The sequence below is a fragment of the Panthera leo genome, chromosome B2, assembly GCF_018350215.1.
Source record: "Panthera leo isolate Ple1 chromosome B2, P.leo_Ple1_pat1.1, whole genome shotgun sequence".
Lineage (NCBI taxonomy): Eukaryota > Metazoa > Chordata > Mammalia > Carnivora > Felidae > Panthera > Panthera leo.
In genome coordinates, this window is record NC_056683.1 from 20,977,378 (window position 1) to 20,994,933 (window position 17,556).

The following is a 17,556-nucleotide window of genomic DNA, read 5'->3' on the forward strand; positions in this document are numbered from 1 at the left end:
AATCTCAAGAGTGGAGAATCTCCACTGAACGTGGAGTCTGACGCGGGGCTAGATCCCATGACTGTGAAATCAAGAGTCTGGCGCCCAGCCAACTGAGCCAGCATCCCTAGGGTTTCTGTCCTTTTTAAGGCTGAATAGAACTGTATGTATGGACCACATTTTGTTTATCCATTCATCTGCTGATAGATACTTGGGCGCTTCCACTTTTTGCCTGTAAAAAGTGAATAATGCTGCTATGAACACGGGCGTACAAATATCTCTTTGAGGTCCTGCTTGCAATTCTTTTAGATATATATCCAGAAGTGGACTTGCTGTGGTCATATGGTAATTCTATGTTTAGTTTTTTCAGGACTCATCATACTAATTCTGCAGTGGTTGCACCATATTCTTACATCCCCATCAGCAGTGCACCCTGGTTCCACTTTCTTCACATCCTCTCCAACATTTGTTTTTGTTTTTGATGGTAGCATCCTGATGGATGTGAGGTGTGACCTCAAGGGTTTGAAAGTTAGTTATATGCCAAGTGTTTCCCTTCTAGAACTTTTCTTCTTCTTCTTTTTTTAAAAATTTTTTAAGTTTGTTGATTTATTTTGAGAGAGAGTACAAATGGGAGAGAGGCAGAGAGAGAAATGGAAAGAGAGAGAGAGAAAGAGAGAGAGGGAGAGAAAGAGAATACCAAGCAGGCTCCACACTGTCAACACAGAGCCTGATGTGGGTCTTGAACTCAGGAACTGTGAGATCGTGACCTGAGCCATAGTTGGCGCTTAACCAACTGAGCCACCCAGGTGCCCCTAGACCTTTTCTCCTTAATTCAATAGTAGTTGCACTCATGTGTGCATGTGCGTGCGCACACACACACACACACACACACAGTGGAAAGATCTTGATCATAATACTACCAGTAACTCATGAAGATTCTTGGCCATTACACTCCTCACTGCACTCAGCTTGGTTTCTTTAGCAAGCTGTTTAGGAGGATGGGAGGGCAGGAATGGATAATATAACCACCACCCCCCAGCCTCCAGCCTCCTGGCTGTTAAAGTATGCTTCTTCCTCTTTTCTCTCTTCTACACTCTCAGGGTCCTCTGTAAGCACTTAGGAAACAGAAAAGAAATACGTAAATCACATTTCAAGAGACATCAGCTTATTTTGATTCCATTAATTTAATGGGAATGACTGCTCAGGAAACCTGTTCTGACTTGATCAAGGGAGCTTGGTGTAGGCAAATTCTCCACCTGGCATACAGAACTTGGGCAAAAGGTGTGGCTGCCAAGGGAGACAGGAGTGACTCACACCTGCTTACGACTCAGCAGGGGCCCTACCCTAGACACGTCCCTTTCTCCTCCTCCCTGTTTTTCCTCTGTCTGTTCCATGCTTCCAGGCCTTCCTTGCTTCCAGGCATCCTGGGAAACAGTGGCTGAAATCACATGGTGATGAATCATAACCCATCTGACCACTCAAGTGAAGGCAGTAACAATGACTCCTGAAGTTTCAAGACCCAAGGTCCCAACTCCCAGGCCATGATAGTTTCAGAGCACCTCTAGTTCAAAGGCCTCTGGCCAGAGCTGCTTGCTCAAAAGGTTGAATAGCTCTGAATCTGGACCAAAGCCAAGTTCATTCAGGATGCCAAAGAACTTACACAGTGAGTGAGGTCTGTGAATCAGGCTTTGGGTGTATCCTGGCAATTAAAAAAAAAAAAATCATCCAGTGTTGGAATCACAGGATTGTAGCATTTGAAGTCTGAAGGGACTTTTAGATCTATCATATCAAAGAATTTCAGGATTAAAACAATGTGTATTATTGATCTTATCCAAAATTGTATTGCAACTGGCTGGTACTATCTCACCAGAACCCATTGCTAAATTTTCAGGAAATTTATGAACCAGTTGACTTTGGTGGGATATTTACACCAGAGAAATTAACAAGCAGTACAAATCAGGGCTTCCTTCTTCCCCCTTTCCTCTTCCACCAAGAGTTGATTGTTAAAGATTTACTGGCACATCCTCGATCCTTTTATTTATGGATGAATTGAGCCCAGAGAGGAGAAATGACTTACCTAGGATCATACTATTAATTAGTGTCAGAATTTAGACTCCAAATCTTTTGCACTCTATTTCCATCGATGGCTATCGAAAGCATAGCTCTGTCACCCAAGACCCAGCATCCTGCCCAAAAATAGAGCCATGAAGATGTTACCGCCATAACCACAGGGAGTAAGAGACAAATAGTTATCTTGAAAATAAGTTGTCAGGGGAAAGAGACTGCCTGCTATTTAGACCCATCCTGGAACTTTCTCTAGGGGTGGAGGCTAAGTAATGAGCACCGTTCTTGTCATACGTATGTGGAATGCAACAGGGAGACTGGACACAGTCCCTTCTTTGTAACAACCTCAACAAGAAGAGGCTTGGTAGTCCTGGAAGAAAAAGTGGCATGTTTGGTAGATTGGGGGTAAACAGCCTGACTATAAATAAGAAGGGATTCAGATCTGTAGCCTGAAAATCCATCACCGAGTACGCGTTCTCAGATTTGCTCTACTGTCTCTTGTGATGACTGTGGTTCCAAAGCAGAAACAAACGAACATCAATGCTTGCACCTGTTTCCCTGGTGTGACTTCCTGTCCTTGCCCAGCAGAACTCAAAAGTCCTGATTTAGGACTTTCACAGGATGGCAGAAGTAGAGAAAGCAGGGCCTGCTACAAGCCAGGGGAGCAAGCAAGGAGAGGGCAGATGGAAAAGATGGAAGCCCTGCCTGGGCTGCACCTTCCAAGTGGGCCCCCAGAGCTGGTGCTCAGAAAGGCAGAGGGGTCCCCACTCCACAGAGGGGAGTGAGTCCAGAAGGAACGGGGAGGCCTCTGCTTCTCCCTGGCTGAACCACCTGGACTCGCAACTGGAGCAGGGAACGGGAGCAGCCATAGTGTATGGGATGCGGAAGAAAGGCGGAATCCTAACATTTCCAAGGCAGGAGAGAAAGGGTCAGATGTCTCTCTGGTTTTCATTTCCTCCACACTCACTCTGAAATCCCTTACAGTCGCTCTGGTCAACTGCCTTACTACTGGTGCCTTTCTCATCATTTTCCAGAGGCTCTTTGTCCGTCCTGACCTCCTCATCCGTGACAACGTTTGCTACATCTGACTCTGAGAGAAACCTGCCTTCTGATCTCAGACACTGCAACCCCCACCCTATTATTTCATCCTTTATAAGGTTGCAATCTCTTTATCCATCACTGTACTCTTGGCCATGAGTAGAGTCAAGATCTCATCTGAAGAGTGATGTGATTCCTAGTGTCACTGACCAGGACAAGAGGTCACTTGTGATGGGCAAAGGAGAAGAAAACTCAGGCCCTGGGTGGGTGGCCTTCTTGTCCAGACTTCAGATACCATGTGTGTAAGGAGGGCAGAAGAAAACCAGTCAAGTGGAAATAGCCAGTCAAATCCTTGGAAGAGAGGAGCCCAGACAGGGACCCAAAGAAGCCATACCACCTTTGAGGACATGGTAGGGCCTTATTCCCCTTTGGAATGAAACCCATGAGTCCCTCAGAACAACCTGGCTGTGCTAGGTGAGAACCGAATACCTTGCAAATCCATTATTTGTTGTATTCTCTTTTGGTCTCTGTTAGTACTTGGAAAACTCTTTTTTTTTTTTTTCCAACAAATGTCTCATTTATTTTATTTATTTATTTTTTTTAACGTTTATTTATTTTTGAGACAGAGAGAGACAGAGCATGAACGGGGAGGGTCAGAGAGAGGGAGACACAGAATCTGAAACAGGCTCCAGGCTCTGAGCCATCAGCACAGAGCCTGACGCGGGGATTGAACTCACGAACCACGAGATCATGACCTGAGCCGAAGTCGGCCGCTTAACCGACTGGGCCACCCAGGTGCCCCAACAAATGTCTCATTTATTACTGAACGAACACACTGGTGCAGAAGCACAGTAGCAGAGAAAAATCATTTTCCTGATAAAACACATCCATTGTTCAGGCAGTTGTGATGTTTACAGAGTAATAGGATAGGAACACGTGACCTTCATGCAGCATAAACTTGTGTGCCATCTTGTGTGCGATCCCTTATTGACCCAGCCTGGTCCTTCTTCAATGCTTCCTCTCAGAGTTGTACCTGATTTTATTACCAGTTTTCATCCAAATCCAGTGGGGAACAGGATGATTCTGCTTTTGTTTCTTGTCCAGGAATCGCTTGATCCTGAAAGTCTTGTGGGAAGACATGGCGAGGGACAGGCAACTGGACACAGAGAAAAGGAGAGAGAAGGGAAAGTCTTTTTTAATAAGTTCCAGTGTATGGGGTGCGTGGGTGGCTTAGTCAGTTAAGCATCTGACTCTTGGTTCCGGCTCAGGTCATGACCTCACGGTTCGCAAGTTTGACCCCCGTGTAAGGCTCTGCGTTGACAGCGTGGAGCCTGCCTGCGATTCTCTCTCCAACTCTCTCTGCCTCTCTCAAAATAAATAAATAAACTTTAAAAAAAAAAGTTCCAGTGTATCACAGCAGTAGTAATGGAGAAAAGTTTTCTTTAGGGTGGAAATACTAAAGCAGTGGCAGCATACTAAATCATTGAGTTTCTGGGTTTTGAACTGACTTTATTTATTTGTTTGTTTATTTATTTATTTATTTATTTGTTTATTTATTTATTTTTATTGAGAGAGAGAGAGGGTGCAGAGAGAGAGAGGGTGAGAGAGAGAATACCACAAGGGGCAGATTTGGAGAAAAGCAGGACTCACCGGATGCAGGGCTTGAACTCACAAACCATGAGGTCATAACCTGAACTGAAGTCAGATGCTTAACCGACTGAGCCACCCGGGCATCCTGAAGTGACTTTTTATATCTGCCACCTCTTCTTCGCAATTCCTCTTCTGGACTTCCGACCCTCTCCACTGCCCTGATCCTCCCCTCCGCCTCCTCAGGCTGCACCATGAGGCTGTTTCTGGCCCCTTGCTCTGTGTCTGCCCACCCGGTCCTCAACAATGCCAGCCCTTGTCAAGACTTCAGTTGTCACCTTTGTGAGGATGATCCCAAACTGTGACTCTGGTCTTGACATTTCTCCAAATTTCCAGCCTTCCTCTGGGCCACACTGCTTGGTGAGGCAGTTGCTGTCTTAAGTCAGCATTTCCAAAGCGGAATTTAATTCTTTCAGTCCAAGCTCAAAACTTTCAAAATGATCTTGAACAACTTGCTGACATCTAGTTATCAAAGCATATTGACCTCATGTGCACTGATCTCTTCATGCCGCCCTCTTCTGTCCCACATCCATGTCACCACCTAATCCGGGCTCCCATTACTTCCTCCCCACACCATTGCAAACCCTCCTAACTGGTCTCCCCAATTCCGTTCTCTATCCATTCCAAATCAACCTAGATCAACCTTGACAGATTTCCCTTCCCCAAGCGCAGTCAAAAATTTGTACTCCTTGGCTCAAAGTGCCTCACTCTGCCTGATATTCAAGGTCACCGATGGTGGGTGCACCGTCACCAAAATCTACCTCCATCTTTTCCTCAACACAAGCTCGTGCTTCCCTGCCTGTTTCAAAATGCATTTTATTTAAAAAAAATTTTTTTAATTTTTTTTATGTTTATTTATTTTTGACAGATAGAGGGAGAGAGAGACAGAGCATGAGTGGGGGAGGGGCAGAGAGAGAGACACACGTAATCTGAAGCAGGCTCCAGGCTCTGAGCTGTTAGCACAGAGCCTGACGCGGGGCTCAAACTCACGGACCTCGAGATCATGACCTGAGCTGAAGTCGGACCCTCAACTGACTGAGCGACCCAGGTGTCCCTTTTAAAAAAATGTTTAATGTTTGTTTTTGAGAAAGAGAGAGAGAGAGAGAGAGTGCAAGTAGAGGAGGGTCAGAGAGAGAGGGAGACACAGAATCAAAGCAGGTTCCAGGCTTCAAGCTGTCAGCACAGAGCCCAATGCAGGGCTCAAACCCACGGACCGAGAAATCATGACCTGAGCTGAAGTCGAATGCTTAACAGACTGAGCCACCCAGGTGCCCAATGCATTTTTTTTTTAAATTTTAATGTTTACTTATTTTTGAAAGAGAGAGCTTGAGCAGGGGAGGGGCAGTAAGAGAGGGAAACAGAGGATCTGAAGCAGGCTCTGAACTGACAGCAGACAGCTTGATGTGGGACTTGAACTCATAAACCATCAGATCACAACCTGGGCCGAAGTCGGATGCTCAACCAACTGAGCCACCCAGGCACCCCTAGTCCAAAATGCATTTTAAATGATAGGTCCACTTGGACCTTTTCCTGATACCCTCTCCAGATGCCCTGCTTGCTCTCATGCAGCCCTAGTGCTCTGCGGGCTCCCTTCCTGCCCTGTATCATCACAAGGCCCATGCTTGTTACCGTTCGTCAGCTCCTTCGTTTCCCCACCGCGGGGAACACCGTCACCTCTTACAGGGCCCAGGCCAGAAACTGGAGGATTCCAGATGCCTTCCTCTATGTCACTCGGGTCCTTGCAAATCAGCCTCTGAGACAGCTCTCTCACATCTGTCCCCTCTGGTCATCCTCCCTTGCCCTGTGTGAGCTCAAGACATCCCCATCTGGGAGCTGGGGCAGGACCGTCCTTGTGGCACTGAGATAGAAAGCCTGCCATCTCCACCCAGCTCGTTACCTGTGTGATTCTGGGGAGGTTGCTCGGCTTTTCTGAGCATTAGTTTTCTCACCTGCGAAGGGTTAAAAAAATAAAATAAAATAATTTCCCACCTGGCCCCTGGCTGCAGTGACACAAGAATAAATCCAGTGCTCTCTATGCTACCAAGGAGCTCTATAAAAAAAAAACAACACAAAACCCTGTCTGATCCCACCTATAACTTCCAATGGCAATAACTGGCAGAATAAAATTTTGTTGTTTTTTATCTTTTGTATTTGTTGGGTTTTTTAAAAAATTTTTTGGTTGTTTTATTTTTTATTTTTTATTTTGTTATTTATTTTTATTTTTTATTTTTTTGCTTAGCCTGTAAGACCATGCACGCCATGGCCTGGCTGTTCCTCTTACTGCTCTGAGGAGCCCCCAAGATAAAAAAGCAAGCATGCTCCCTGCACGCAGCAAGTCCTTGCACACACTCAAGTCTTGCACGTGCTGTTGTCCAGGTCTCTGATCATCCTGAGCCACCTCCGCTTTACTCCTTGATGTTTTCCACGTCTACTAACTTCTCACGCTCTTTAAGACACAACTGGAGGGTCACCTTCTCTGAGAAGCCTCCCTGGCCCCCCAGGAAATGTGGGGAGTGCTCCTCTGTATTCCAATCATCCCCATACTTAGTCCATGCTATTTTCCAACTGGCTCTCCTTCCTGCTGAACTTGAGGTCCCTGTCCTGGTTGGACTTGATACCCTGGTACCCAGCTCTGGGCCTAGGATATATATACTGCTAATAATTTTGTATTGAACGACTGAAGGAATGAATGAATCCTATCCGTGCCCCCCACTCCCACATACTATAAGTTCATCAAAGACCAAGGTTGTATTTCTTCTAACATCTGCCAGTTGGTCCTACGCTAAAGAGATTCTTAATCAATACTTGGCTGTTTAAAGAACAGCCAAGGAGGACAGTGTGGCACAAACACAGTGGGCAAAGGGGACAATAAGGTGAGCCAAGGGGGCCAGACAGGAATGGAGCTTTGAAGCCATGGGAAGAAAGAGTGTGGGCTTCGTGCAAGTACAGTAGGAAGCTACCGGAGGGGCTGAAATAGACGAACAACTTCAGGTTTATGATTTTAAGCAAAGCCGGGCTGTAAAGGCCACATGCTGTATGACTTCATTGTATGACATACTTATCACGCTCAGAACCCTCCCCAGGAAATATTCAGTTTTCTCATCTCTAAGGTTAGACCAACTCACGTCCAAGGTCACGTTTAGTTCCATGTTTTTTTTTTATTTCTTGTTAAATAAAAAATGACTGTTAAGCTAAAGGAATAGAACCCGGCATAGAAACCCCAGGGAAGGGATGCCTAGATTCTGTTTCAGCAGCACTATGATATGGTGGGAAGGACCCAGGAGATTTGCATTCTTCACTGGTTTGAGCATTTACCACTGGAGTGACCTTAGAAAAACCATCAAATCCTCCAGCTCTTTGTTTTTGTATCTCTAAAATATGGGAGCTCTAGAGGATGGCTTCAATGGTCCCTCCCATAGAAAGTTTGAGTTTTAACCCACCCTCGCTTTCTGAAGGCAACCTAGACCCGTCTTGGAATAAAGTATGTATTCACCCACATTGTAGATTCTAACAGTTTTAATAAAATTAATGCCATTGATTTTTTTCTGTTAAAAAGACTGAGATATGGGGAACCTGGGTGGCTCAGTCAGTTAAACGTCCGACATTTGATATCAGCTCAGGTCTTGAACTCAGGGTCATGAGTTCAAGTCCCGCTTTGGGTCCATGCTGGGTGCACAGTGTGCTTAAAAAAATAAAAAAAATTTAAAAAGACTGAGAGAAATACATGGAATATATTGCATATTAAAAAGAGTGTGGTAGCTCCATCTTCAAGAAAACACCAAATAGTAGATGATGCTGGTGCTGCAGGACGGACCTGGAATGGGAGCTCACAGAGGCACGACTGAGGACAAGGAGTGGATCCCTGTCACCAAGCTGGGCCACCTGATCAATGACATGAAGATGAAGTCCCTGGAAGAGATCTATCTCTTCTCCCTGCCCCTCAAGGACTCTGAGGTCATTGACTTTTTTCTGGGGGCATTCCTCAAGGATGAGAGTTTTTCTGTTTTTGTTTTTGTTTTGTTTTTTTAATGTTTATTTATTTTGAGAGAGACAGAGACAGACTGTGAGCAGGTAGAGGCAGAGACAGAAGGCGACACAGAATTCGAAGCAGGATCCAGGCTCTGAGCTGTCAGCACAGAGCCCAATGTGGGGCTCAAACCCATGAACCGCAATATCATGACCTGAGCCGATGTTGGACGCTTAACGGACTGAGCCACCCAGGTGCCCCTCAAGGATGAGGTCTTGAAGATTATGCTTGTGTAAAGCAGACCCCTGCTGGCCAGAAGACTAGGTTCAAGGCATTTGTTGCCATCGGAGATTATTGCGGACACGTTGGTTTGGGTTTAAGTGCTCCAAGGAGGTAGTCACTGCCATCCATTGGGCCATGATACTGAACAAACTTTCCATTGTCCCTGTGAAGTGAGGCTACCAGGGGAACAAGGTTGGTGAGCCCCACACTGTCTCATGCAAGGTAGCCAGCGCCTGTGGCTCTGTGCTGGTGTGTTTCATCCTTGCCCACAGAGTCACTGGCATCCCTGCCCACAAAGGCACTGTCTCAGCCCCTGTGCCCAAGAAGCTACTAGTGATGGCCAGTATTAATGACTGCCACCCCTCACCCAGGGGCTGTACTGACACTGTGGGCAATTTCAGCAAGGCCACTTTTTCTTTTTAAATTTATTTATTTATTTATTTATTTATTTATTTATTTATTTTGAGAGAGACAGAGACAGTGCAAGTGGTGGAGGGGCATAGAGAGAGGGAGAGAGAGAATCCCAAGCAGGCTCTGTGCTGGTAGCCCATGTGGGGCTCGAGCTCATGAAACTGTGAGATCATGACCTGAGCTGAAACCAAGAGTTGGATGCTTAACAGACTGAGCCACCCAGGCACCCCAATCCATGTCACTTTTGATGCCATTTCCAAGACCTACGGTTATCTCACCCGTGACTTCTGGAAAGAGACAGTGTTTGCCAAGTCTCCCTACTAGAAATTCACTGACCGTCTTGGGAAGGCCCACACCAAAGTCTCTATACAGGGGATCCCGGCTCCAGCTGTGGCCACTACATAGTGTTACACAAGAAAACTAAAGTGAAGTAAATCCTGTAAAAGAAAAGAATGTGATAGATTTATAAACACTGACATGGAAGATGTCCCATGAGTGTTGCTGTTAGAAAACTGAGTTACAAAACAGTATGTAGTATAGTCCCCCCTTATCTACAGTTTCAGCTACCCTCAGTCAACCTCAGTCTGTAAGTAGATGATCGTCCTTCTGGCACATCAGTAGGTCAGTAGCAGCCTAACACTATATCACAGTGCCTCCGTCAGTCACCTCACTTCATCTCATTACGTAGGCATTTTATCTTCTCATGTCATCACAAGAGGAAGCAGAGTGAGTACAGTATGGTAAGCTATGTTGAAAGATCACATTCACCTGACTTCTACTACAGTATATTCTTATAATGTTTTTATTTTATTATTGTCTATTATTGTTTATCTCTTGAAATTAGACTTCATCATAGGCATGTACATATAGGAAAAAACAGAGTATATATAGGGTTGGATACTCTCTGTGGTTTTAGGCATCCACTGGGGTCCTTGGGATGGATCCCCCATCGATAAGGAAGGACAACTGCATAATATATCATTTTTATAAGACAAGAGTGTATGCACATATAAATACACAAATCTTTTCCTCGCTCAGTCTTTACTGTCTTACTATGCACCACAGTCCGCCCAGTGGCTCCAGGCAAACACACAGAAATCAGTCACTCTTGGTTCCTTCCCTTCCTTCGCACCTTAGCTCTCTCTCTTCATAGGAGACAGGGGGAAAGCCCATGGATGTTGGGAAGTTTTATGGTCTTGGGAGAGAAGACAATGCACCAAAGAAGATTAGAGAATAATTTGGAATAGATGTTGTCATTGGAGGAGAAAGAACCCTGCGGCCGCGGTGGTCAGAGAAGAGACATGAAGGGGCTGAGTTGGGCTCGAGTGGGGGGTCAGGCTAGATGAGGGCAGGCCAGAGGAGCAGGCATGTGAGGGAAGTGGAGGGAGTGTGTGGCGTGTCAGAGGAGAGGGGCCACTACTGAGCAGGCTGGGCAAGGCACTTGTGTTCATCTTCTAGGGCTCCCACAACAGAGTTCCACAGATCGGAGGTGTTTAAACAACACAAGTTCATTTTCTCAGTTCTGGAGGCTGGAAGTCCAAGATCAAGGTGTTGGCAGGATTGATTCCTTCTGAGGCCTCTGTCCTTGGCCTGCAGATGCTGCCTTCTTCCTGGGTCCTCACACAGTCTTCCCTCCGCATGTGTCTGTGTCCTAAACTCCTCCTCCTTTTATAAGGACACCAGTCAGACTGGATTAGAGTCTATCCTACTGACCTCATTTTAACTTAATCACCTCTTTAAAGACCCTGTCTCCAAATACAGTCACATTCCGAGGTGCTGGAGGATAGGATTTTGAGGGAAACACAGTTCAGTTCGTCACACTGTCTATGCCTGAGGTATAGTAGGTGGTCAGGAAATGGTTGAAAGACTGAATAAATGAGGCGCATGAGATTGCTTTGTTTATGGGCACAGCAGGAAGTTTGTAGGACACTTAAAGTTGGAAAGATCATGGAGAGAAAGTCTAGATCCAAGCTCTAAGACACTCTTGAGCAAAGGACTCCCATGATGTTGATGTTGTTGCAAGCACATTAGACGACAATGTTATGCCCTGTGGTTTGGAGCAGAGGTGAGCCTGGGAGCAGAGAGATCAGATGAAAGACCATTTCAGTCATTCCAGGTGTGTAGTGACAAGAGGTAGTGGCCACAGAATGAAAGCTGGAGGCAGATGGATGTGCCCAGGGTGGGGGTGGGAGGGGGTGGTGTTCCAAGCACCTGCACCCAGCTGATGTGTATGTGAGAGCCATATTCTGCCTTCACCTTGAGAACAAGGAGTCCTCTAGAAACTGGAAAGGCAGTGGTTACCAAAGCTGTGTAAGATGATCTCATAGGTCCTGGGACACCAATGACTCCAAACAATTCCTTTTGATTCAGGGCCCTCTCAATTTGTCCCCACCCTCAGCTGGGTCTACTCTGCCCTTGAATATGAGTAGACTGCACTAAGATTCTTATTGGTTGGCAGAGATATTAAACTTATTCCCACCTTGTCTTGGATTTTGTGGTTCTCTCCCCTAAGCACACCACTTGTACCCACTAGGACGCCCTCTCCCTTCTTCCCTTCCTCTGAAAATTCTACCTGGCTTTCAAGGCCCAATTTATATATTGCCTCATCCACACACCTCTTGGTAGCACTACAGCTCATGTGGGTCTGTCCTTTGGCTGAGCCCTAATCACATAAGGGCTCACTATAAGATGATATATAGTGATACTATAAGATGTATCATGACGTTAAATAAGGTACCGTGCCCACGCTTGAGATATTTGGAACATTTTTATGCCATGCAAACTCCCCCATGAGACTCTAAGTTCCTTGAGGTCATGGATTTGGAGCTTCTTATGTATTTGCTACACTGTGAAACCTAGTGCATATTAGGTGCTCAACAAATTAATGCTGAAACAATAGCCAACATGCCAAAGGTCCACATAAATGGAATTAGCAGGCAAAAAAGGGCAGAGATAGAATATAAGCATATTCATTTCAATTCGTAGAAATGGCCACTAAGCCCCAACCCCACCAGCTTGCCCAGTACTTCCTTAATACTGCTCAAAAAAAGCCTTAGCTCCAAGTCAAAGGGGCTCTTAACTTCCAAAAGGAGCTTCATGTGTAGGAACTCAAACTTGACTTAACCTCATATGCATAATGTTGATAAAAGGGTTGAGTGGACCAAACTCCTGGCAGTCTGCACCTGAGGAGGTGATTAACCAGTCCTGGGAAGCAGGTAGGACCAACACTTCTGATAAGGATCAGGCAGAGGGCCTGAGGGGAGCTGGCACCAGGGTGGCCTTTGGGGAGGAAGGCAGTTGTTAGAATTTTCCTTAAGGGAAGAAACCAAAGGAGAATTGGCAGTTTTTTTTGAGAAAATGTAAAAGCTGATCCTCAAATTTCCATAGAATTGCAGGAAGTAATGAATAACAAAAAGAATCTTGGGAAAGAAGAACAAATTGAAAGAAAAAAACAAGAAGAAGAACAAATTGAGAGGACTCACACTTCCTAATTTCAACATTTATCACAAAACTGCGGTAATCAAATGAGTGGAGTGCTGGCATAAGGACAGACAAATCGAGCAACAGAATAAAATTGAGAGTCTAGAGATAAACTCATGTGTCTATGGTCAAATGATTTGCAACAAGGGTGCCAAGTCCATTCAATGGGAGAGAGAACAGACTTATCAACAACCGATGCTGGAAAAACGGATTCCTACATGCAAAAGAATGAAGTTGGGCTCTCATACGCCATACACAAAAATAACTCAGATTGATCAGTGACCTAAATATAAGGGCTAAAACCCCGGGGCACCTGGGTGGCACAGTTGGTTGAGCATCCGACTCTTGGTTTTGGTTCAGGTCATGATCTCACGATTCATGGGATTAAGCCCTGCTATCAGCATGGAGCCTGCTTCGGATTCTCTCTCTCTCTCTCTCTCTCTCTCTCTCTCTCTCTTTCTGCTCTTCCCCTGCTTTTGCTCTCTCTCAAAACAAGGAAACTAAAAAAAAAAAATTAAAATTTTATGCACCAAAGACATTATCAAGAAAGTGAAAAGAATCTATGGAATGGAAGAAAATATTTTCAGATCAAATATCTGATAATGGTTTACTATCTATATTATACAAAGAATTCCTAGGGGTGCCTGGGTGGCTCAGTCCGTTGAGCATCCGACTTCAGCTCAGGTCATGATCTCGTGGTTCGTGGGTTCCAGCCTCACATGGGGCTCTGTGCTGACAGCTCAGAGCCTGGAGCCTGCTTCAGATTCTGTGTCTCCCTCTCTCTGCTCCTCCCCCAATCGTGCTTTGTCTCTCTCTCTCTCTGTCAAAAATAAATAATAAAAACTTAAAAAAAAAAAAGAACTCCTAACACTCAACAAGACAAACAACCAAATTTAAGAAATGGGCAAAAGACTTAAACAGACATTTCTCCAAAGAAGAAATACAAATGGCCATCAAGCATGTAAAAAGATAGTCAACATCATTAATCATTAGGGAAATGTAAATCAAAACCACAGTAAGATACCGCCTTCTAACCATTAGGATGGTCATTATCAAAAACAAATAAATAGAAAGCAACAAGTACTGGTGAAGATGTGGAGAAACTGGAACCCTGATGGGGATGTAAAACGGTGCTGCCACTGTGAAAAGCTGGTGTCTCCCCCCAAAAACTAAACATAGAATTACCATATGACCCAGCGATTGCACTCATAGGTATATAGACAAAAGAACTGAAAACAAGTGTACAGATACTTGTCCACATTATTCACAATCACCAAAAGGTAGAAACAACCCAAGCATCCATCAGCAGATGTATAGATAAATAAAACATTGTATTCAGTCCTAAAAAAGGAATAAAGTTCTGATATAACACAGACAAACCTTGAAAGCATTATGCTAAATGAAATAAACTCAACAAGGGGTGCCTGGGTGGCTCAGTCGGTTAAGCCTCTGACTTTTGATTTCGGTTCAGGTCATGATCTCACGTTTGGTGAATTTGAGCCCCACACTGGGCTCTGTACAGGAAGTGCAGAACCTGGTTGGGATTCTGTCCTTCCCTCTCTCTCTGCCCCTCCCCCACTCATCTCACTCTCTCTTTCTCTCCAAATAAATAAACTTGAAAGAAAGAAAGAAAGAAAGAAAGAAAGAAAGAAAGAAAGAAAGAAACCAAACACAAAAGGTCAAATATTGTATGATCTCATCTATATGAAGCATCTACAATAGGCAAATTGATAGACACAGAAAGTGTAATTGCAGTTATCAGGGGCTGGGGAAATGGGGAGTTATTACTTAATGCTCACAGAGTTCCTGTTTGGGTGGTAGAAAAGTTTTGGAAATCGATAGTGGTGATGCTGGTACAACACCGTGTATGTAATTAATGTCACTGAATTGTACTTTCAATGGCTAAGTGGCACATGGCAAATTCCGTTACCTATATTTCAGCACAATTCAAAAAAAAATCTTGTAAAATGAAATGAAACAAGAATTGGTAGAGACAAGGAGGAAAGAGAATGCAAGGTGGGTACGGTGCTCTCTGGAATGGGTTGTTATTGGGAGACTGGATGGTGGTGGGCAGCCTTTTATTCCAAAGATATTTTGTGTTAGGCACCAAACATATGCCTAGATACAAAAAAAAAAAAAAGAAAAGAAAAGAAAAGAAAAGAAAAGCAAGCAAGAAAATCATTAGCAGGGAAGATATGCTCCAGCAAATATGAGAGAAGCAACATTGACCTTTAGAGTTATGAGACACCCACAGGCTCTCTGGGTCAACCCACGATGCCAAGATAATGACTCTAAGGTCACTGTCTATGCCCAAGTTTTACCATTCTGGTGGCACTTATTTCCTCTGCCATGTCGAAGCTCAAGTCTCATATAATATATGGGAATGTCACAAAAAAATGTCTCAGGTGACAGGTGCCAGAAAGCTTGTGTAGCTCAAAAACATTTACTCTTCCAGCCTCTCTTCTGTAGAAAAAAAAAAAAAAGAGGGTGTGCCTGGGTGGCTCAGTCAATTGAGCATCAACAGTCCTGAGATCAAGCCCCGTGTTGGGCTCTGTGCCAAGTATGGAGCCTACTTGATTCTCTCTCTCCTTCCCTCTGCCCCTCTGTTGCTCAATATAAACAAAGAAGAAGAAAAAAAAAAGAGGCCAGTATGGCTTGCATAGTCCTTTCCATTTACTTTTTAAGACAAAATATGTCTGCTTCCTATTCTACAGCATTACAAACTCTGCTATCGTGAGAGAAAGCTGCACAGAGTCACGCTCCTTCCGCGAAGGCATGTGACTTTAAATCCTCCCCCTGGCGGGTCCAGGAGTTACCAGCTGCACCAGGATAGGGCTGCCCAGCGCCGTCCTCCACCTCCTGGGACAGGCTCTGAGCAGGGTGGTGTTGCAACCTGTCTCTAGAATGGCATGAGCATTGAGATACAGTACTTCGCAGTGCTTGGCACACAGTAGATACTCAAAATATGTTTGTGCGATACAGAGAATCCCAGTGCCCTCTGAGCTGGAGAAAGAAGCACGAGGAGGTGATTGTGAGGGGCAATAAAAGTGACATCCATGGAATACTAATGAAGTCTAAGTTCAACGTTAAGACAGGGACATGTTTATTTTTAAAAATTTTTAATGTTTATTTTTGAGAGAGAGAGACAGAGCGTGAGTGGGGGAGGGGCAGAGAAAGAAGGAGACACAGAATCTGAAGCAGGCTCCAGGCTCCGAGCTGTCAGCACAGAGTCTGACAGGGGCTCGAACCCACGAACCGTGAGATCATGACCTGAGCCGAAGTTGGATGCTTAACCGACTGAGCCACCCAAGCACCCCTAAGACAGAGACATTTTTAAAAGAGAGCACACACGGTCCTTTATTTGCTTCAAGTGTCTTTGAATATCTCTGCCATTTCATTTCAATGATCTTAAACCTTCCATTGGATCAGGAACTGATTTTCAGAAATAGCCACTGTTGAAATGAAGACAGAACTGACTGTAAATCGGGCATGTCATTAATTATTTAAACCTACTGAATGAAATAGACCACCTGAGGGGCACCTGGCTGGCTCAGTCCCAAGAGCATGAGACTCTTGATCTCAGGGTTGTGAGTTTGATCTCACATTGGGTATAGAGATTACTGAAGAAAATAAAAACTTTAGGGGTGCCTGGGTGGCTTAGTCAGTTAAGCGTCTGACTTCAGCTCAGGCCATGATCTCATGGTTCATGAGTTTGAGCCCCATGCTGGGCTCTGTGCTGACAGCTCAGAACCTAGAGCCTGCTTCAGATTCTGTGTCTCCCTCTCTCTCTGCCCCTCCCCCGTGCGTGCGCGCGCGCGCGCGCGCGCGCGCGCGCGCGCTCTCTCTCTCTCAGAAATAAATAAACATTAAAAAAAAATTTTTGAGAAAATACTTAAAAAAATAAGTGAAATAGACCTCCTCAAAAGCACAAATAAAAGTGATGTAAAGAGACTTTTAAAAAGGATACTTCTGTATGAATGACATCTGGGTAAATTTGATATGATGGCTAGTTTGCTTACCTTTATTTTCACTGCTTTCTTCTGATTTAACTTGTGCTATGCAGTTACACCCCACAGCTGGCCCTGAACACTAATTGCTAAGAGACAGCTCTTGCAGGGAGGTAGATTCAATTAGCATCACGTCTTTAATGACCCCACATATTACATGCGTCACATGTATAATTACTTATTTTATGGCATCATGCTATCCCATAGATAAACAAAAACTTTGAGAAAATTTACTAGCTTTTTGGGGCGTGTCCCCCAAAGGGTGTCATTTTCATTTGAACCAGTAACCAAGATGAAAATAACCCTACTGTCAAGGGTTAACCTGTGGAGGTACATTAAGTTCAGAAATTCCCCCTTGTGAGGGGGAATTTTAACATAAAATGGCCAAAATGTCCATCACACCCACACGTACAAGGAAAGGCACAGCGTTGGAAGTGTACATTTGAATAATCTAGACATCTTGTATTCAGAGAACTCAGAGAAAAGCATGGGAGACTTCCCTATGAGTAAATCATTAACACAAAGTCTGACTTGGGGCACCTGGGTGGCTCAGCCAGTTAAGCATCTGACTTTAGCTCAGGTCATGATCTCATGATTCATGGGTTCGAGTCCAGCGTCAGGCTCTGTGCTGACCGCTCGGAGCCTGGAGCCTGCTTTGGATTCTGTGTCTCCCTCTCTCTC

At 44.7% G+C, this 17,556-nt stretch overlaps 1 protein-coding gene and 1 pseudogene across 1 annotated transcript; one reads left to right on the forward strand and one right to left on the reverse strand.

The window, feature by feature from the left end:
- Positions 1-4,089: 4,089 nt before the first annotated feature.
- On the reverse strand, positions 4,090-4,221 carry LOC122218959 (60S ribosomal protein L39-like). The gene has a single exon (XM_042937241.1). The coding sequence runs from the start codon at positions 4,219-4,221 to the stop codon at positions 4,090-4,092; it is 132 nt and encodes a 43-aa protein (XP_042793175.1).
- A 753-nt stretch (positions 4,222-4,974) lies between these two features.
- LOC122220631 lies at positions 4,975-9,793 on the forward strand (annotated as a pseudogene).
- The last annotated feature ends 7,763 nt before the right edge of the window (positions 9,794-17,556 follow it).

Excerpts from the sequence above, each read along its gene's own strand:
- LOC122218959 (XM_042937241.1), bottom strand. The coding sequence starts at position 4,221 with ATGTCTTCCCACAAGACTTTCAGGATCAAGCGATTCCTGGACAAGAAA.